The sequence below is a fragment of the Aethalodelphis obliquidens genome, unplaced genomic scaffold (assembly GCF_003676395.1).
Source record: "Aethalodelphis obliquidens isolate GAN/ISIS:26980383/991018 unplaced genomic scaffold, ASM367639v1 scaffold9, whole genome shotgun sequence".
NCBI classification, from domain to species: domain Eukaryota; kingdom Metazoa; phylum Chordata; class Mammalia; order Artiodactyla; family Delphinidae; genus Aethalodelphis; species Aethalodelphis obliquidens.
Genome location: NW_020837953.1, coordinates 19643581 through 19666280, shown reverse-complemented (window position 1 = coordinate 19666280; position 22700 = coordinate 19643581). Strand labels below are relative to the sequence as shown.

At 36.8% G+C, this 22700-nt stretch overlaps 1 protein-coding gene across 12 annotated transcripts in view; it reads right to left on the bottom strand.

Annotated features, from left to right (window-relative positions):
• Positions 1-22700, bottom strand: part of SCMH1 (Scm polycomb group protein homolog 1) — a 187766-nt gene that overhangs the window by 90227 nt on the left and 74839 nt on the right. For 11 of the 12 annotated variants that reach the window (XM_027108916.1, XM_027108924.1, XM_027108927.1 and 8 more), the window contains 2 exons: positions 19825-20059; positions 1967-2055 (listed from right to left, as the gene is read on the bottom strand). In XM_027108916.1, the coding sequence (XP_026964717.1) occupies positions 1967-2055; positions 19825-20059 (324 nt within the window). Of the gene's footprint in view, positions 1-1966; positions 2056-19820; positions 20060-22700 lie in introns of those variants that run through there. The other variant, XM_027108929.1, reaches the window with a different exon arrangement.

Here is a 22700-nt window from a genome sequence, read left to right as displayed (position 1 = left end):
TTCTGTGTGATTACTTTGCTCAGATCTTTTCTTTTGACTTTAGTTATACCATGATGTTTTAAGGTATATATTTGTCTTTATTACACACTCTGGAAAATTCTGTCATTATCTTTTCAAACACTGACTTTTCTTTATTCTTTCTAATTAATCTCTCTAGAGTTCATGTTCAGCATATACTGGACCTTCTAATAGTATTCTCTTTGTCTTTTCTCTTTAATGTATTTTCCATCTCTTTATCTCTCTGTACTGCACTCTAGGGAAAGTCCTTACACGTGTCTTTCAATTCTTTCTTCTCTATCTAGGTCTAAATTGCTTATACGCCTACCTAAGATTTAAAACTTTTAATGGTTAAGTTTCATTTCTAGATAGTCAATTTGTTGTTTTTTCAACTTTGTCTTTAAAAAAATAGAGGTTTGTACTTTTCTCGTCTTTAAATTCCTTCTTTTCATTCCTTACTCATTTTCAAATACTTAATTTATAATCTCTATCTGATATTTCTATTATCTGAAAGTGCTTGAGGTTAGAGTCTTACTGTTTGTTGTCTACTGAAGTCTCATCATGCAGGATTTGCTTTGTGAGTTTTGCGGGCTCTGTAATTATGAACTGAACTGAACTTCAGTGGTACTTCATTTTTGGGACTTCTATGACATCTGGGTTGAAAACAACCAAACCCTCTAGAGAGGTTTTGGGTTTGCTTCTGCCAGGCACTCAGAAATATCCCACACAATTCTGGAGTTCTGAAACAACACAGGCACTATATCTGAACCCTGGACTTCCATGGGGAAAGACTGTCTTATCAGAAGAGATGACTCACTTCCTATCCCCACCCATGGCCCAGGCAGAGACTCTTCCTCATCAATGCAATAGTCTTTTCACTAAGGAGTAAACATTTGAGGGATCCAATCTGATTTTTTATGTGGCAGTCCCAGGTACATTTTTCTGCTTTGCATGGGCCCAAGGCCTCAACTTCTATCCTACTGTGGTTGTTAAAAGACAAGGTCCTTGGAAAGTAAGACTCGCAAAGCCCCTTACGGCACCTGCAGGTTCAGTACACCTAACACTCTGCTTTTCCTTCCTCATTTTGGCCTTGGAGTTATCTTACTTTCTAGTAAGGTCAGCAAAGCCTTTAAAAGAATACTTGTTGGCCCCTTACCCCCCTTGATTTTTAGGTATTCTGCAGTGGAAGGGTTTCAAGTTGTCCAGTATACTGTATTCTGGGAACCAGGGTACTCTCAGGGTTTAGACTTAAATGGCAACATAGGCAACCCCAATTCAGTCACCTTTACAGTAACTTTAACTTCATTAAAGATCAACTAAGAGCAGACTGACTGCTTCATCCCTCGAGAAATCAGCAAGACTGAATACAGGTTTTGGATCCCTGTTCCACCACTTACTAGTCATGCGACCTTGGGCAAGCTCCTTATTCAAAAGTATTTGTTTCCTTAACTACTAAATCAAAATAATAACTCTTGCTTCATAAAGTTAACTGTGGGTATTTAAATGAGAGAGTGTGGATAAACTCCAAACATACTGTAGGCACTCAAAAAATAGTCTCCTTCCTTTCTCTCTGTTTAGAATATGGACCTTATGGAACTGCATGATCTATAGTAAGAATAGCTCCTTTAGATTTATACTACACTTTATATGTTTTACTAATAAAAAAAAATGTTTAACTTCTTAAAACCCTATGAGGTAGACAGAATCCCACTTAACAGATGAGGTCAAAACTTACTATTGGCAGAGCTAGGACCCAAAACGCAGAAATCCTAATTTATCAGTCTAATATTTCTCTGGGGATAATTGCGGCTTTTTAAGGTACTTAAAAAATCCTTCTGCTGAACTAGTTTCTGAGAAGGCATCCTCAGGCCACATATATAATGTAGACATCAGAGGCTCAGTAATTGAAAGAATGTAAGCATTTGACCTTAAGCAATTTGGAGCTGGTGATAGCTGAGGGACACTGTACCTTGTGGAAAATCCTGATGGGAGCCATCTCTGCTCCATTTAGCGTCTTCAAAAGGAACATGGGCCAAGAGGAAGCGTTCAGCCGAAATCCTGCAGCAAACATAATGGGCAACAGATAAAAAATATGTCTCAAAGGGAATTGCTATATCAAGTTTTCCCTTTGGAATCCAGCTACGCCTGCCACAACCTATGCTGTGATAGTTATAGAATCACAGATGGTTAGGGAAGGACTTAAAGGTTAAGTAGAAGAAATACCTCATTAGACAGATGAGGAAATGAGGCATATAAGAGGGAATGTAACTTGCCCAAGGTAATGTTGCAAAGTAAGTAGTGGAGTAAAGTCCCCAACCAAGTTTCCTGAAGCCAAAACAAGTATTACACAACAAATATCATGCCTAAAAAGCTTCCTTGAAAAATACAAAATAGATTTGTGATAGGAATAACAAACACTTAGAAATGATCTAGACCATAGAGTGTGAACAGGGATATAATAATCTCTTAAGAAGAAACCAGATATGTCTGATAAATCCAATATACAAGTAAATCTTTTTGGTTTATCTCAATGTAAACACACTCTCACTTTTGCTCTCACTTTCTCGCTCTCTGTCTCTCTTTCCCTCTCTCTCACACACATACACACATACACAGAGTACAAAACACTTTTTGATATTCATTTTTACTTAACGAAGGATCAGGCATTGATGAAAATGGAAGGGATCATCTTATCAAAAAAACCCTCATTTTCCAAAAGAGTGAAAAGAAGCCTAGGGATGTTAATTGTCCATTGTCATTCTGCAATGACAAGTCAATAAGAATATACCATTTAATTAACAAACTGTAAAAATAAGATCATTATCATAGTTAAGTCTTCCAATTAGAGCTCCAAGTGCTTCCTTCAATTTGGCTTCAACCCTCTGTCCTGAGATACCACAATCTAGTGCTTTCTGATAGTCTCCCAATCTACCTCAGCTTTCCCATTCCTGACAAAGAATAGATAGGCTGAACCAAAGCTGCAGAGAAACAGCAACAACAACAGTATCTGATATTACTGAGTACTTCACTGTGTGCTAGATACTGTGCCAGGCACCTTCTGCCGACTATCTAATTTAATCCTCAAGACAACCCAGTAGGGGAGAAATTATCTTCATTTTATAGATGAGGAAAGAAGTATAAAGTAAACTGCTTGAGATTTCAAAGTGAGCAAATGACAAAGACAGGATTGAAATCCAGGCAATCTGACTGTTGAGCCCACACTCTTTACTACACTAAATTATCAATGTGCATGTGAAATGAAAAAGGAAGAATCAGCTTTTGGGATAAAGTATTAGTTAAGAACTATAATTAAATTAAAGGGGAGGATGTGAGAAGAGAGAAGAAAATGTAAATAAGAGAGGTACCACCCCCACATGATTTAAACTTTTAGTCTCAAAGCTGGCTAGGCTACCAAGTGAGGTTTCCCAGGGTCAGGAGACTTCTTGGGATAGCTCATTCATAAACAATGGGGATAGCAATTCACACAGTCCTGTCAAACTGCTACCACTTCTTTTTTGCTTGCCTAGCTCTTTTTCCTTCTGCAAAAAAAAAAACCCCAAAAGACAAAAAAACTCTAATTTTATGTGATTTGGTGGGGATGTCTACACTGGGCTCTACCTACCTGGCCATGGAATGCAAAATAATGCTATTTAAAAGCATCAGATTCCCCTAGACCAAAAGTGTATATGTATGTCCCAAGTTGGATCAACTGTTTTCTGATATGATGTGCATGTTGGAGAGAGCTTTTCTTTCTCTGAGATCATGGTTATAAGTAAGTTTGTAGATTTGGCACTGCTAAAATGGAGAACATAACTGAGAATAAGGCCAATGTAGAGCAGGAGATGGAGACATGAGAGTGTTTAAAACCCTGTGTCCAGACACACTCAGCACCAGGTCTTGGGCTTCGCAGTTACATGAGTCACTAATTCCTGCCTCCTCCTATTGCCCTCCTCTAACCTGGTCTGGGTTGGGGTTTTACACTCCAAAAGAGTCTTGACTACTACTCTTCCTTTGACCACGGTACAAACAAACAGACAAACAAATTTCTCCAGAAATTCAGGTCTGGTTTGTGTGTGAGTAAAACAACTCTCTTTAGGTCAGGGAAGGGTTGAAGCAAGCCAAACCTAGTGCAGATTTGCCATGAATGATTCACTACACCTACAGATAAGGCAAAGGTGCTCTAGAGAAATGCTCCCTACACCTTCGTATAAGAGGGGAGCGGGGAGGAATGACTGCACAGTTAGAAAATTCTGATTCATGCCCTCAGTTCCCAACAACGACAGTGCCTCACCATGTAATTCCCAGTTCAATTCTTTAGAAGTGGGTTACTGAGAGGCTTCTATCTCATCTGGTACTTGAGGGAAAAAGAAATCCTCTCAGCTCTGGAAACCCTTATAATAATATTATAATAGTTAATATGTATTCAATGCTTATCATGTATTAAATACTTTACAGGCGCTTTCTCACAGGATATTTCAAATAATGCCATGAGGTGTGCACTATCATTACCCCTAGTTTGCAGATGATGAAAGAGAAACTCAGGAGAAGTAGCTTGTCCAAGGTAGTAAGTGGTAGAAACAGATTCCACTACATGACAGTCTTACTCCAAACCGTATGGTTCTTAACTACGTTTCACTATCTCCTAGCAAGTTTCTTCAAGAGTAGAAGGGCAAAGTAGAAATGTTGTCAACCCAAGGAATTACTGAGTACCCTATTCCCCTACCAAATTCAGATGTATTCACAATCTGTCCTGGGGAGTCATAGATAGAATGTTTAAACACTGAAAGGGATTTCAGAGGCCATATAGTATGAAGGTTTTATATTGTAGATGACAAAACTGAAGTCCAGAGAGGCTAAGAAACTTGTTCATGATCACGTAAGTTGTTCCTGTAGTCAGGCTGGAGCCCCAGGACTTTCCATCTGATTCTCTTTCACTATGCTATGCTGCCTCCATAAGAAAACATTCATTACGCTCATATTATTTGCCAGCCTCCATGTGCTGAGCACTTTTAAGTGGGTTATCTCATTTAATCACTTCTACAACTCTGTGAATTTGATAAGAGAAAAGTAGCACTGGTTTTGGAGCCAGGCTCCCTAGTTTCAAATCTAGCTCTGCTACTTACCTGGTGTGTGATGTTTGGCAAATTATAAGACCTCTCTCTGGCTTTCATTTCCTCAACAATAAAATGGGTAAGAATAGTAACTACTTCAATGGGTTGTTCTAAGGGTTAAAATAGGTTAATACATGCGAAGCACTTAAAACGATGCCTGGTATATGACAAGTGTTAAATGAATGCTGGCTTTTATTTTGATTATTATAGATGAAAAGACTGAGATTAGAGAAATTAAGTAAAATATCCAAGGTCGCTAAGCTAGTAAATAGCAGAGGCAGGATTTAAACCGAATTCCTCTGTCTCCAGAGCCTTCATTATTAATCAGCACATTAATGTCTTCAAATATTTAATCACTCAGTTCTACCATGCTGTCTCTCTTGGTAAAAGAACTGGAGTTGTAAATTTGTGCAAAAAGGAAGAGAAGAGTAAAAACAATAATTTGAGGGTCTCCTCAAATTAAACAATGGCTTGCAAGGAAAAGGCCAGGTGGGTAAGAAATCCTAACCTCTAAAGTGGGAGTACCTCAGTGTCTGGCCACTGGTTCTCTCTTCTTGGTCCCCACTTTTTTCCCATCAACGATGACTGCCAATTTATATCTCTAACCCAAACCTCTGTCCTGAGTTTCATGCTCATATTTTCAACTGCCTTATTCTATAACTCTACTTGGATGCCAAGAGATCTCAAAATGAGTAAATCTAAAACAGAACTCTTGATTTTACTACCCCCTCTCCTCCAGTCATCTCGGCTCAGTTAATGGAACCACTTATTTAAACCCAAGTGCTGAGACCAAAAAGCCTAGAAGTCACTCTTGGTTCCTCCCTTTCTATTGTCTCTCAAATACAATTAATCAGCAAGTGTTGATGGTTCTTACATCTAATATACCCTAAACCGAACCGTTCCTTACCACTCTGTATTTCTGCCCACTAACACCCTAACCTAAGTGACAGCCAAACTTTGCCCAGACTACTAAAACAGCCTTCTAACCCTTCTCTCTGCTTCTACTTTTGCCTCCCTACTGTCTATTCTCCACACAGCAACCAGAATGATATGGTTATGTTTTTAAAACTATAAATCAGATCACATCACTCTTATGCTTACATCCTATAACACAAAATAAATCTGCAGTCTTTATGTATTTAACAAAACTTACATGATACGGAACTTGCTTACTTCTTGTAACTCATCTCCTGCCACCCCTCTGCCTTTCATTCACTGGTCTTTCTGTTTCCCAAGCACACCAAGCTGTGTCCCTCTGCCTCAAACACCCTTCACTTTTCTCAAATCTTTGATAGTTCTTTGCTGAAATATCACCTCCTCAGAGAGGCATGCCTAGACTACCCTACCTAAAATAGCCTCCTAGATCCTGCTCCCTTCTTATTATCCTTACCTTTTATCACTGCCTAAATTTTCTTTCTTTTTTCCATGTAATGTGTATGTCTTTTCCAACCAGAATATGAGCTCCATGAGAGTTTTACTGAACAAAGGAAAAATCTCCACTTATGAAACGGGTGCCAGGAATTGATAAATGCTTTATCATGTTACCCCATTTAATCCTCAACCATGTGTGGCAAAGTTTATTAATGATGTGGCAGGTGAGGCAACTGAAATTCACGGTTAAAAGTCAAGATAAAGCAACTTACCATTGGCCACACAACTAAACTAGTAAGTGCCTGGGCTAATATTATAAAACCAGGTCTCCAATTCTAAACCCAGGCATGCTGCAAGTGTTCTGTGCTTAGCTAAGATTTCTTTTTAAAATATTTATAAACAACCAGTCACAAAGATCTTTCATATGCTTCTAAGACTGTGGGACTACTGAATAGGTTAGGGTTCGTTTGTTTGAACTAACAGTGGTCTGAGCAAGCTCTGAACTTCAATGTAGATCAGCAGGTCTAGAATCTAATCATAGTTCATGCCCTCTGGTGGCAGGTAACAGAACAGCACTCATACGAGGAAGCACATGAATGTGCCCTACTCCTTACCCTGCCATTGTCCTATATAGTAATTCCAAGCTTTATGAAGTTATTAGACTCTATGGCTGTCAAGATGATCCCCAAATCATTCTCTCCTCCCAGAGGAGCTTTACATACATGTACACATACAAATACATGTACAGAAACATGCCACCAATTCACTGTACAACTTTGGACAACTAACTTCCCTTTCCCTATTTCTGTATTTGTCAGATGATGACACTGAACTAAAGCAGTGCTTCCAAACTGAGGTTGGGTGGGCTATCTAAATTTTACCCCAAGAGGGACAGAAACGAGAACTGGAAGAGAGGTGCTGAACAAACTGTCTTCCCTGAGGAAGAAGTGTATGTTCAGTCAGGTTGTATTTGGGAAGGACTGTTAGAATTCCTTTTGCTTCGGCCAGGATGCTGTCACCACTTCAATGCTCCGCTCTTATATACACACTCAAACACAAGTTAATTCAGATTTATTTCACTGGGGGTGGGGTTATGACTAGTCTTGAGATAGGTGTACGTATAGATGGGTCTGGCATTACTCAATGTCAGGGGCCTTGCAGAGAAGAGAGTTTGGCGAATATTTTTAAAATTACCTGTGTAAAATGAGTATTTAAGATACCATAGTTAAAGTTACTTCTCTCTAAAATTTCATCCCCCCTCCCAAATTTTTATAAACAGAGTTCAAATTTCCATAACCATAAATGGGATACGCATCTTTTAAAACCCCCTTTTTATTGACAGGCCCTGGAAGCTATTTAGCATAAGAGAAGACTGATCAGTGTCAGGAACATAAGAGGGTTCCTTTCAAGTCAATGTCCCACATAGACATCAGGGCACGTGACTAAGTTTGCTGAGTAGGCAGTTTATACTGGGATCCTGACACACTTGGCTAGAGGCCTCACCAGAGGCCAGCTTTGCTCTAGCCTAGGGACTCTCAAACTTGGACACTGAAATCACCTGGGGAGCATTAAAGAATACATCATCCCACTCCCAGAAATTCAGATTTAATTGATCTGAGGTAAGGCCTAGGCACTGAAATTTCTGAGAGCTCTCTAGGTGATTCTAACTGTCAGCCATGTTTGAGAATTAGTGATCCAGATAGCCCTGTTTAGAAGAAATAATCTCAGTCTAAGTATAGAATGGACCAGTAAAACAAGGGGATATGAGGAAAAGGTTGACATCACCTGAGAATCATTCTACCTTTTCACCTTTTTTCTGGAGGACTCTGCAAAGTAGTAACCAATGTTCCTGTGTGAACAGAACACACACACATACACACACACACAAACCACACAAGATTTTAATGGAGAAGAATGCTCTTTGGAGCAATGCTTCCCAAATACAGACCAACTGTGTTAAGAGTCTCGGGAGAGCCATTTTACCATGCAGAATCCCAAGCCCCATTACCTAGAAATTCTGATTCAGCAACTCTGGGGAGAAGTCCAGAGGAGGCCTGGGGAACATGAACACACACACATATATATGTATAATCATATACATAAATTATTTTAAACTTTTTATCTTGAAAAATTTTAAACCCAGAGAAAAGTAGCAAAAAACAATACAAGAGCAAACTATGTACCCTTCACCTAAATTCAGCAACTAATAACACTTCACCACAATTGCTTTCCATGTATCTACACACACTTTTTCCTCTGAACTATGTGAAAGTTAGAGACATCATGATATAGACTTCACCTCTACATACGTCAAGATATTTGTCCTCAGAACAAGGACATTCTCCTTTAGAACTGCAATATTATCATATCCAATACATTTAATTAAAAACATCTTCAGCTGTCCCCAAATCTTTATAGGTGTTTAATTTTTAAAATACATCACGGATGACATATTGCATTTGGTTGTCAAGTTTCTTTAGTCTCCTTTCATCTAGGATAGTCCAGTTGCCTTTTGTTTTTCATGAAATTGTTACTTTTGAAGAGTTTGGCCTGTTTTATAGAACGTCCCACAATTTGGATGTTTTCTGATTGTTTCCTTATGATTACATTCATGCTAAACAATTTTGACAAAGATACTACACAAGGGATATTGAGTACTTCTCATTTCATTGCTTCAAGCAGTAAATAATGTCAGTGTGTCTAATTATCAATGATACTGAATTTGATCACTTATTAAGAAATGACTGACAGATTTCTTCATTGTAATTTCCCCTTGTAATTAATAATCAGTGGGGAGAAACTTTGAGACTGTGTGAATATCCTATTCTCCAATAAGCTTTTCTTTTCTTTGTTTTAGCATTCATTGATTATCTTGGTCTGAATCCATTTAAATGGTGGTTGCCGAAATGATAATTTTCTATCATTCTTTATATTTGTTAGCTGATATTCTGTAAAGAAGAACTTTCTCTGCAACTTTAATTTTTTTCCTGTGTATCACTAGGGACCCATGAGGCTATTATTATTGTTCTTCTATTTTTATTATTCTCTTTGATGGTCATATTTTTCCAATGTTGGCTAGTCAGAGTCCCTTTAAACTGGCTCCTGTATCCCTCTGATATGTACCCATCAATCTTTGAGACTTCTTTGCTTTCTGGCATAATAAGATCTTCCAGACTCACCTTACATTTTCTCTGTTGCTCAGTCTTGGAATCAGCCATTGCTCCAAGGAGCCATGATTCCTTTTAGCGGAGAATGGGATTTAGCGGAGAATGAGAAATCAAATCAAGATGCTCCCATTGCTACTGAGGAGTCATTGTTTCCAGGCCTTTTCAATAGAGCTTGGAATATATACATATATATACATACATATACATATACATGTATTACCTTAGAATATATACATATACATACATATATATTCTAAGTGAATAAGTATTATATTAATATATATTTATGTATATTTTAATACATATTAATATATACTTATATACCTATTTTAAGTTAAGAGTTCATAACATACCTCCAATTCAAATCCTACACTGCAAGGGTTCTTCTTCATCTTTTCCATCCCATACTTGTATCTTATTTACTCATTTGCTCTATCTTCAATACATGCAAAATAGTTTCAGATTATTAGGGCAAAACCGCTAACATCATTAAGAAAAAGTCAGAATTTCTTTGCAGTTCCATTTTCCTTTGAAATATGTCCCATTGCGGGTGTAATGTGAAGGTTCTGTGTTCAAGTTGTTTGAACTCTTTTTTCAATGTGGTTATGATATCCATTTGATACAGAGTTCAGTTTGTTTCTGTTTATAGTCAATTTTAGGATATGGCTTGTTCATCTGTTTGTTTTTGGTTTAATTTTATGTATTAAGTAAGACATTTATATAATTCAAAAGTCAAAAGAATATAAAAGGGTATTTTTAGAGATGTCTCACTCTCGTTTCTATGCTTTCCACCCTATTCCCAGACACTCCCAATAGGGAACCTTTCCATTATTTTCTGGTTTTAACAGTCCTGTGTTTCTTTTTATAAAACTAAGTATACAAAATATATGTAAGTTCATGTACATTATATATATGTGCATGTGTGTGTATACACGTATATTTCCCCTTCTTTCTCAAAAGTAAATGGCATTAAGTACATTCACATCAATGTGTAACCATTACCACCATCCATCTCCAGAACTTTTTCATCTTCTCCAAATGAAACTCTGCCCATTAAACAGTAACTCCCCATTCCCCTCTCCCCTTTCCCAGCTCCTTGCAACCGCCATTCTATTTTCTGTCGCTATGAATTTGCCTATATTTGGTACCTTGTATAAGTGGAATCATACAGCATTTGTCATTTTGTGACTGGCTTATTTCATTTATAATAGCATAATATCTTTAAGATTCATCCACATTGTAGCATGTGTCAGAATCTCCTTACTTTTTAAAGCTGAATAATATTCCACTGTGTGTATATACCACATTTTATTTATCCATTCTTCTGTCAATGGACACTTGGGTTGTTTTGACCTTCTGGATATTGTGAATAATGCTGCTAAATATAGGTATCCCAATATCTCCTTTAGTCCCTGCTTTCTATTCTTTTGCCTATCTACCCCGAAGTGGAATTGCTAGATCACATGTAATTCTGTTTTTAACTTCTTTGAGGAAACATATTGTTTTCCTTAGTGGCTGTACCACTTTACATTCCCAATACACAATACACATGGTTCCAATTTCTCCACATCCTCACCAACCCTTGTTATTTTCTATTTATTTGATAATAGCCATCCTAATGGGTGTGAAGTATTATCTCATTGTGTTTTTGATTTGTATTTCCCTAAATGATTACTGATGCTGAGCATTTTTTCATGTGCTTACTGGCCACGTGTATATCTTCTTTAGAGAAATGTCTATTCAAGTCCTTTGCCTATTTTTTAATCAGGTTGTTTATTTGCTGTTGTTCAACTGAAGGAGTTTTAAAAAATATATTTTGGATATTAACCCCTTACCAGATATATGATTCGCAAATATTTTCTCCCATTCCATGAGTTCCCTTTTCACTCCGTTAAAAGTGTCCTTTGATAAACAAAATTTTAAATTTTGATGCAGTCAAATTTAACTATTTTTTTTGTTGTTGCCTGTGCTTTTGGTGTCGTATCCAAAAATCACTGCCAATTCCAACATCATGAAGCTTTTCCCCTATGTTTTCTTCTAAGAGTTTTACAGTTTTAGCTCCTACATTTAGGTTGTTGATCCATTTTGAGTTAGTTATTGTATAATGGTGTAAGGTAAAGGTCCAACTTCATTCTTTTGCATGTGGATATCCAGTTTTCCCAATACTATTTGTTGAATCGGACATGTGATTTTGAAAAAATAATAGCTTTAGTGAGATGTAACTCAATTCATACTTTTAAATATCCGATTCAGTGGTTTTTAGAGTTATGAAACATCATTCTAATTTTAGAACATTTTCATCACTCCTCCAAAAAGAAAACCCATATCTATTAGCTGCCACCCCGCATTGTCCCTTCAACCCAATCCCTGGAAACCACTAACCTACTCTCTGCCCTTTTGGATTTGCCTATTTTCTCCCATCGTGTGGGCTGTCTTTTCACTTTCTTGATAGTGTCTTTGGAAGCACAAAAGCTTTTAATTTTGAAGCCCATCTATCTAGTTTTTCTTCTGTTGTTTGTGCTTTTGGTGCCATATCTAAGAAACCACTGCCTAATCCAAGGTCATGAAGATTTACTCCCATGTTTTCTTCTAAGAGTTTTATAGTCTTAGCTCTTACATTTAGGTCTATTATCCACTTGGAGTCAATTTTTGTATATGGTGTGGAGGTGGGGTCCAACTCCATTCTTTTGTATGTAGATATCCAGTTGTCCCTGTGCCAGCTGTTGAAAACCCCTACTGACTTATCTTGGCACCCTTGTTGAAAACCAACCGAGCATAAATGTATGGGTTTATTTCTGGACTCTCAAATCTAATCCTCTTATCTATAAGTCTATGTTCAATTTATGCCAGTATCACAATGTCTTGAGTACTGTTGCTTTGTAGTAAGTTTTGAAATCGAGAAATGTGAGTCCTCAGTAGTGTGCTGATTTTTGCTGAAGTTCATATGACTTTCTTCCTTAGCTATTTTAATATGGTGAAGTCCATTAATGATATTTCTGAAGTTAAATATTCTTTTCATTCCCAGAAAAAAAATACTACTTTGTCTTGATGAATTATTGTTGTAAATATGTTGAACTCTAATTCCTAATATTTTATTTAGGTGTTTTGTAATAATATTCACACGAGGCTGTGTGTGTGTGTGTGCACGTGTGTGTGTGTTTAAATCAGGTTTAAGTATCCAAGTTCTACCTGCTTCATAAAAGAATTTGGATATTTTCCTTTTTCTATGATCTAGAAGTGCACTGTCTAGTATGGTAGCCACCAACCACATAGATTTTCAACTTTAAATTATAATTAAAATAAAATTAAATATTCAATTCTTTAGTTGCGGTAGACACATTTCAAGTGCTCTACAGACACATGTGGTTGGTGACTACCATACTGGACAGCAAAGACATAAAACATTTCCACCATCACAGAAAGTTCCGTTGGGTATCACTGACGTACAACACCTAAGTAGCATTGAGATTATCTGGTCTTCAAGGTTTTGTAGGATTTCCCTCTAAAATAATCTGCATGCAGTACTTTGATGTAAGTGCTTTGAAAACATATGTGATGCTCCTAGGGTCAATTTTGACAAACAGTATTTTCTTATTTCATCTAGCTTTCCTAGTTTACATAGGGCTATTCCCCGCCTTTGTCATTTCTACTTTTGTATATCTGCGCTGCTTCTTTTTTTTTCTTTATTAGGCTAACTAGTGGTTTGTTATTTTGTTGAGGTTTTCTCCAAAGACACAGTATTTTGATTTACTGCTTTTCTATTTTCTACCACATTAATCTCTTTCTATCTTTATTTTTTCTTCTACTTATTTCTCCTTTGTATTTGCTTTGGAGTGTAACTTTTTCTAGCTGTTTTAATTGGGAATTTAAATTCGTAATATTTATCCTTTCATTTTTCTTTATGCCAGGTATTTAAGGCTATAAATTTTCTTCCAACCACTGCTTTAATTATATCTCAAAATTCTGATGTGATGTTTATTATCATTATGTTTTAGGAATTTTAAAATTTTGGTTTATATTTCCATTTTTCAAACAAAAGTTGTTTAAAGAGTTTTAAATTTCAAGGTGGAAGGGCATTTACCAGGGTATAAAGTTTGATATGCATACATATATACACACACACACATATGATCTATCTTATTCATTAAAGTCTTCAACCCTTTACTTTTTTTGTCCTCTTGGCCTGTCTTGTCTTGAGAGAGGTGTGTTAATTCTCCTATTAATGTGTTTGTCTATGTCTCCTTGCATCTACCATAATTTCTATTTTTATTAATTCTACTACGTCTAATAACAGAATTGTAACCTCTGCTATTATATTGTTTGAAGTTCCTTCATATATCCTTGATCATCCTTTTATTTTTAGCTGTTCTGACTCACTCTACTTTAGGTATGTCTCCTGTACAGAGTATAAAGTTGGGTTTGACTTTGAGCACCAATCTGAAATATTTTTCTTTTAATAGGTGAGTTTAAACCATTTACATTTATTAATATAAATTACACATTTGGTCTCAACTCTGTCACGTTATGCTTTATTTACTGCGTTCTCCATATTTAGTTCATCTCTTTGTGTCATCTGTTTCTTGATCTTTTTGTTCCTTTGGTATTTAGGAAGTTCTGGAATTTTGTTTTAGTAGTTACCTTTATACTAACCTATGTTATAATGTCCTTAATTCCCTTATTTCCTCACTTAGGCTTCTACTATTTGGTTTATCAGTTTTAAGTGATACCCAGGACCCCATCTACAGATACGACAGGAGGAAAGGGGCTTGCTTTCTGGCTGCATCGTGTTGGCTGGGCAGGCTCCTGCAGCATCCCATCTTCCCTATGGCCCAGGTCCGGGAGCACAGGGCAGCCCGTAGCAGCACCACCCTCCCCATCTTAAGTGGTTCTGTAGAAGAGTTTCTCCAGAGACACACTTCTCCATGAACAGCTTTCTCAGCACCCTGGAGGACAGAGTTCTAGCAAGTTCCACTGCTGTGGCACCACAGTGATCTCTCTCATCCAGTGAGCCACAGCTGTGCCCCCTCCAACAAGGTCTACATCTCAGCCCTGAGATGGGGGAAGGGAGGCTCTTCCTTGGGAGCTCTATCTCTGCCCCAGTGTCGTGGCTTCTCCTTACGTCTGCTCTTCTTATATTCTTTAGAGTTCTCTTGCCTTTTGACTAGCCAATCCCTCACTCCAATCCTCTGTTATAGTTAACATGTATATTAACCTTTCTGTGTTTAAACTGCTGTGTGGGTTCTCTTTCTTCACTGGACCCAGACTGATACCATACTATTCTACTCTTGTCCCTACCTTTGTTTTTGTCTTAGATTGATCACCTGTTGTTTGGATGGAGCTCTTTCCATAATTGATTCCTTAGGAAGGGCTTGGGGTCACAGTATTTCCTGAGTTCTTGCATGCTGAAAACTCTTTCAGTATAATCTCAGGACTTGAAAAAACAGCTTGTCTAGATATAAAACCTGTCTTTTCATTTTCTTTCCTTGAATTTCTTAAAAATGCTGCTCCACTTAGTCTTGCTTTGTATTTTGCTGTTGAGAAGTATGATGCAAACCTGACTTTCTTTCCCTTGTGAGTAATTTGGCCTTGTTGCTGGAGGCTTAGATGAATTTTTCTTTATTCTTAGAGTATAACAGTTGTACTAGAATATGTCTTAGAGTTGACCAATCTAGATCAATTTTTCCAGGAATAAGGTAGGCTCTTTCAATATGAAGGTTTAGGTGTTCCTTAATTTTTGGAAAATTTTCTTATATTACAATTTTAAGTATTAATTCTGTTTTATCTTCTTCAGGGACTCCAAATATATATGTACACATACATATACACATTGGATCTTTGTTATGTTCTATATCTAACAGTTACTTTCTGATACTTTTAAACCTTCTCTAATATTTATTTTTATTTCTCTTCTCAATGTCCCTTATTATATTTCCAGTTGAATCTACTGTCCCAGTGGGTACCCTGGAATTGAGTCTTCAACTGAGATTATTTTTCTTTCAATTTTTTTCTTGAGTTTGAACAATTCTATTTTCACATCTTCCTGTCTATTGTGCATTTCTAGTCTGACTTACAATTTTTGATCCAAGGTATTTTTTCATATCTGTCAATACTTATTTGAGATGGGTTATTGTACAACAGTTTTCCTCTGGCTACTCACTGATTTTGGCTGTAGAATTTTCAATAGTTAAAATAGTTTTATCCTCTATTTCTGTTTTTCTTCACGTAGAAGCTTTTTATAGATGTTGACTGCTGTTTCCTAATCCTTTGAAATGTCTTATATTTTCCCGGGCTTACAAAAAACAGGATGTTCCATTTTGGCAGGGATCTTGGGTCATGAGTTTTCTGTTGGCATAGTGAAATGCAGTTTCTTTAGTAGATGAGCCTATTTGGGATGGGATGGGAAGGTTTGTATGTCTTTTGATTTTATGATTCTCTTTTGTTCCTGCATAACTCTAAATCACTACCCATGGTTTCCTTCTTTTCCTTCAATATTATAGCTACCTCTCCCACAAAGGTAGTTGTCTTCCCAAGACTGCTCTCTCTCGTCCCTCACTCTTTTAATTCACTCTCTTTCTTCTGATTCTCCAGTAGCCAAGGCTCTAATCAAGTAGCTCTTAGCTCTCTTTCAGTATTTCCCACTCTGGATGGGACTGTCTTTTTCTGGGGGTGATTTTGGCTGTGTCAGGCTCCCATTGCCCTCTCCCTTTTTAATGCAGTTTCTACCTACATAAAACTCTTCATTCTGGTATGGGGTGGGTCCTAGCTCTAGTGGTTTCAGATCTTTATATCTGAACATGTAGACAACATGTTACTGAAATCTGTGGTATTCTTTTTTTTTTTTTAACATCTTTATTGGAGTATAATTGCTTTACTATGGTGTGTTAGTTTCTGCTTTATAACAAAGTGAATCAGCTATACGTATATATATATATATATCCCCATATCCCCTCCCTCTTGCGTCTCCCTCCCTCTCACCCTCCCTATCCCACCCCTCTAGGTGGTCACAAAGCACCGAGCTGATCTCCCTGTGCTATGCGGCTGCTTCCCACTACCTATCGGTTTTACATTTGGTAGTGTATATATGTCCATGCCACTCTCTCACTTCGTCCCAGCTTACCCTTTCCCCTCCCTGTGTCCTCAAGTCCATTCTCTAGTAGGTCTGCGTCTTTATTCCCACCCTGCCCCTAGGTTCTTCATGACCATTTTTTTTCTTTTAGATTCCATATATATGTGTTAGCATATGGTATTTGTTTTTCTCTTTCTGACTTCACTCTGTATGACAGACTCTAGGTCTATCCACCTCACTGCAAATAACTCAATTTCGTTTCTTTTTATGAAACGGAAAAAGCCCTTTTTATGGCTAAGTAATATTCCATTGTATATATGTGCCACATCTTCTTTATCCATTCATCTGTCGATGGACACTTAGGTTGCTTCCATGTCCTGGCTATTGAAAATACAACTGCAATAAACATTGTGGTACATGACTCATTTTGAATTATGGTTTTCTCAGGGTATATGCCCAGTAGTGGGATTGCTGGGTTGTATAGTAGTTCTATTTTTAGTTTTTTAAGGAACCTCCATACTGTTCTCCATAGTGGCTATATCAATTTACATTCCTATCTGTGGTATTCTTGACTCCTGGTTATGTTTAGGCATGAGTTATGGGTGGTTTGATTTTCTTTCCTTTTTGATCTGTATGTTTCTGGAGAATTTATGGAAAGATTTCGATTTAGATGGTCACCATTATCCCTGGGAACTTACATTTTTTAATAGCCTATCAAGATGCTTCTAAACAGTGATTCATAAAGCAGGTTGAGAATCTTACGGTACTATGCAGCTACAAAAAGGAATGAGGAACATCTTCATACAACTAAGAAGTCATCTTTAGGATATATTGCTAAATGAAAAAAGTAAGATTGAGGAAAGTATGTATAATATGCTGTCATTTACATAAGAAGACAGGGAATACATATGTATGTATGTACACACACACACTCACACGGACATATTTGCTTATTTTTTAAAAAATGGAGTATAAACCATTAAATTAAAAGAAAGTGGTTACCCTAAAGCAGAAGAAAGGGATAAGGTGAAGGGGATTTCTCTGAATATACTGTTTTACAGATTTCACTTTAAGAATGATTTATATATATATGACGCCAAAGATGGGATAATTCAAGAATCAATAAGGACAGTTAGTGTAATGGAGTGAAACACATCAGCTATAATATGAATCTTTGAGTTTATGATACTGAACAACAACAACAACAATAACACTATCCATAAATAATTTTGGAGGATGATGGTAATCCAATTTATTATTTTGAAAATTGGTAAATAAAGAAAAGAGTCAAGCATTTAAACTGTCTTTCCTGCATGAACTGTACTTTAGGATAACCAAATAGTTGATGAAAGTTTATTTTAATAGACATGTTCCATTTAATTTATGGGGACCGAATGATAATATTAAAATTTCCCATTTTGCAACCATAATGAAGTGATGGGTCTAAATCAGGGGTCAGCAAACTGTAGCCAGAAGGCTGGCCACCTGTTTTTGTAAATAAAGCTTTATTGGAGCACATCCTTGCCCATTTGTTTATGTATCATCTATGGCTGCTTTCACATTACAAGGACAAAGCTGACTAGTTACAACCGAGAAGGTATGGCCCATAAGCCTGAAATATTTACTATCTGACTCTTTAAGAAAATCTGTCAACCCCTGCTCTAGACCACAAGCAGTAATGGCTGCTACATTATAAAATGAGAGACAACCAGACCATATATGCTTCCTAATAAAGACCACCACCTATGAAATATTCTTATGAAAAAATTGAAACTTAACCTGATCAAGCCTCTAGATCTAGTTACCAATTTCTAGAAAAAGAGCACAGAGAAACATGTTAAATGATACCACAGAGATACAATCAGCAAAATCTAATTGTGGGAAAATTTAAAGACAAATGACTCAGGTTTTTCAACAAATAAATTGCAAGAAAAAATAAGAGACAGAAGAAGAACCCATAGACTAAAAGAGACTTAAGGGACATATCAACCAACTGCAATATGTTGATTTTATGTGGATCCTGATTCAGAGAAAATGGAATAAAGAGAGAGAGAAAGAGGGAGACAGACAGACAGATAGACAGTAGGGAAAATTTAAACATTGAGTAAATATTCGTTGATATTAAGGAATTATTATTTACATGTGATAATGTTATTATGATTATGCTTTTAAAATATTAACTATGAAAGATACATACTAAATATTTAACAATAAAATACTATGTTTAGGCAATTGGGCAGGAGCAGGCAGGGAGCGTGTATAGGTACAAAGAAAACAAGATCGACTATCAAGGATAAGGGATACATGGACATTCATTGTGCTATTTTTCCTACTTTTGTATACATTTGAAAGTTTACATTACAAATAATTTTTTTTAATGGAGGAAAATGTTAAATAACCACCTGGGGAGGTCTTTCAAATGATACTGTCCTCTAATGTTCATTTAATTTAGCACAGCCTCCTGAAGGGAACATAGCCTATAACCCATCTCTCTCTATCCTCTGTTGAGACTCACTGCAATAGTGATTAGTAGTAACTGATGAGATGGGCTAAATCATTCAGGTATATTGAGGCAAAAAAAGGTGAATCTGATCTTGAGGAGAAAAATACAGTGGGGTTATTAGTTTAAGTAAAATAATGCATTTTACTTAATAATTGACTCAAAGTGAGAAAATTCCAAGGACCAAGTAAAAATTTAGGGGAAAGGAGATAACGGATCTTTGTAATAGTCATCCTTTCTACTGGGAGACTTTTCTCTCACTTCCTGTTATCACTGTAGGATTTGGTGAAAACTCTGGTTTTTTGAGGCAAGTTAAACGTCAAGATCTCCTTCCATTCTTTTTCTTAGGGTAAAGGGGAAGTGACAAAGAAGGATGAAATGTGTGGTTTCTTGTTAGAAAAAGAAGAGCTTGAGAGAAGCTTGGATATCATAAGTTAATGTAGAATGGATAGGTCCAGATTTTTCAGGTCATTTCATTTTAGGTGGGCCTTTTCTTTTGGACCATATGAAAAGGAAGGGATAGGCAGAGGACCCTATGTTTTCCTTTAACAGGATGTACAATTTGGGGAAGATAACTAATGGGCTAGGGAGAGCTTGGGTCTAGTTACTCACCCAGCGGAGGCTGCAGCATACCCCCATTCTTCTCACAATTCCCGATAGGTTGGATTTCAGCTGAGTCAACGAGACGCCAGAAGTCATTCTTGTTGTCGCTGCCATCAAGGCGAAGGCGGAGGCGAGCGCCTGTCAGTCCAACTACTGTGGCAATACAGGTAGATGTGGTGTTCCTGGGATCCTGTGCTTCCAATTTCATACTGATCTTGAACTCGTTGCTTGGAGGTGTGTAGGACTGAGGAGAACAAGCCGTGGGGATTAGACGAACTAAGAATACATGGCATTTTCAGTAAGGATATTAAGAGATGGAACCTGAAAGTTTATGCTTTGGACTCAAACTGGTTACAGCTGGGTCAGGAACAACCCCCCTGAATTATTCCCTAATACTTAGGAAGTGTTTCATACAAAATAAACACTGAAATGTAAAATGAAAGGGAAAAAATTACTTTCCACTGAAGCATCAAATATTGACTCACCAGTAAGAAAAGGACAAGAATGTCTCAAGTGGCCCTTGCTTAAATGCTGTTTTTCATCCTATCGTCTCCAAATCCTTAACCCTCCAGGTGTTCTTAACATTTTATTTTTAGAAATCATCCTATTAAACTATCATATCCTTAGTGTCTCTTCATGGAGCATTTCAGTGTATTGGTTTGTATGTCTACCACAAAGACTAACCATTGGCAGTTGATTTTTTTTCTTACTTTGACATTAACTTATAAATCAATTCCTATTTTTTAAAACAACTTTTAGTTATAATTGACATACAATAAACTACACACTTTGGTAAGTACCGACATATGTATACACTCATGACACCATATACATCACGTACGCCCTGGAAAACATCACCACAATCAAGATAAGGAACATGGACGCACTCTCAAGTCTTGCATATCCTTTTATAATCTCTCTGTCTAGCTCTTCCCAGACCCCTCTTTCCAGGCAAACATTGCTTTACTTTCTATCAGTGTAGACTGGTTTGCATTTCTAGATTTAAATGGAACCATAGAGAATATACTTTTTGGGGGTCTACTTTCTTTCACTCAGCATTAACTATTCTGATATTCATCCATTTGTTGAATGTATCAATAATTCATTACTTTTTAAGACCACATTTTTTTAGAGCAGTTTTAGGTTCAAAACTTAGCAAAATTGAGAGGAAGGTACAGAGCTTTCCCATAAACATCCTGCCGTAACAGGTGCAGAGTCTCCCCTATTACCAACATCCCCTAGCACATTTGTTAAAACTGATGAACCTACACTGACACGTCATAATCATCCAAAGTCCACAGTTTACATTAGGGTTCTCTCTTGGTATTGTATATTCTATGAATTTGGTCTAATGGAGACATGTATCCATCATTATAGGATCATACAAAATAGTTTAACTGCACTAAAAATCCTCTGACTTTGCCTACTCATCTACTCAGTCATTGGCAACAACTGATCTTTTTACTGTCTCCATAGTTTTGCCTTTTCCAGAATGTCATATGGTTGGAATCATACAGTACATAGCTTTTTCAGATTGGCTTCTTTCCCTTAGTAAGCTGCATTTAAGCTTCCTCTATGTCTTTTCATGGCTTGATAGCTCATTTCTTTTTAGGGCTGAATAATATTCCATTGTCTGGCTATACCACAGTTTATTTATCCATCCACCTACTGAAGAACATCTTGGCTGCTTCCAAGTTTTGGCAATTATGAATAAAGCTGCAATAAACATCCATATATATATATATATACGGGTTTTTGTGTGGACATAAATATTCGACTCCTTTGGGTAAATACCAAGAAATGCAATTGCCAGATTGTACGGTAAGAGTGTGTTTAGTTTATATAAGAGATCACCAAACTGTCTTACAAAATGTCTGCAACATTTTGCATTCCCACAAGCAATGAATGAGAATTCCTATTGCTCCACATCCTTGCCAGAACTTGGTGTTATCAGTGTTCTGGATTTTGGCATTACAATACGTATGCAGTGGTATCTCACTGTTGTTTTAATTTGCATTTCTCTGATGACATATGATTTAGAACATCTTTTTTATGCTTTTTTGTCATCTGCCAATCTTCTTTGGTGAGGTGTCTGTTAACATCTTTGGTACATTTTTTGAGTTATTTTTTTATTTCGAGTTTTTAAGTTTTCTTTGTATATTTTGGATAACAGTCCTTCGTCAGACATGTCTTTTGCAATTATTTTCTCCCAGTCTGTGGCTTGTCTCCTCATTCTCTTGACAGTGTCTTTCATAGCGCAGAAGGTTTTATTTTAATGAACTCCAGCTTATCAATTATTTCTTTCATGAACTGTGCCTTTGGTGTTGTATCTAAAAAGTCATTGCCATAGCAAAGGTCATCTTGGTTTTCTCCTATGTTATCTTCTAGGAGCTTTATAGTTTTGTGTTCTACACTTAAGTGTGTGGTCTATTTTGAATTAATTTTTGTGAAGGGTGTAAGATCTGTATATAAATTCCCTTTTTTATTTGCATGCAGTTGTCCAGTTGTTAAGACCTTTGTTGAAAGGACAAACTTTGCTCCACTGTATTGGCATTGTTCCTTTGTCAAAGATAGGTTGACTATATTTTTATGGGACTATTTCTGGGCTCTCTATTCTGTTCCGTTTACCTATCTGTTTCTTCTTTTGCTAACACCACATTCCCTTTTTTTTTTTTTTGAGAATTTTAAGCCTTTTAATTAAAACATTAGAAAACTTAAATGCATAATAAATACAACAACTATTTGATCATTTAAGGGGGTCTTAATTTCTATCAAAGAGCTTTTCTTTAAACACAACTACTAAAATTTGTAGGCAAGGACATGTGTACTCCTTTCTACCCTAACCATCAAATCTGTGATATGTGAATAGGACAGTCTTTGGGAGG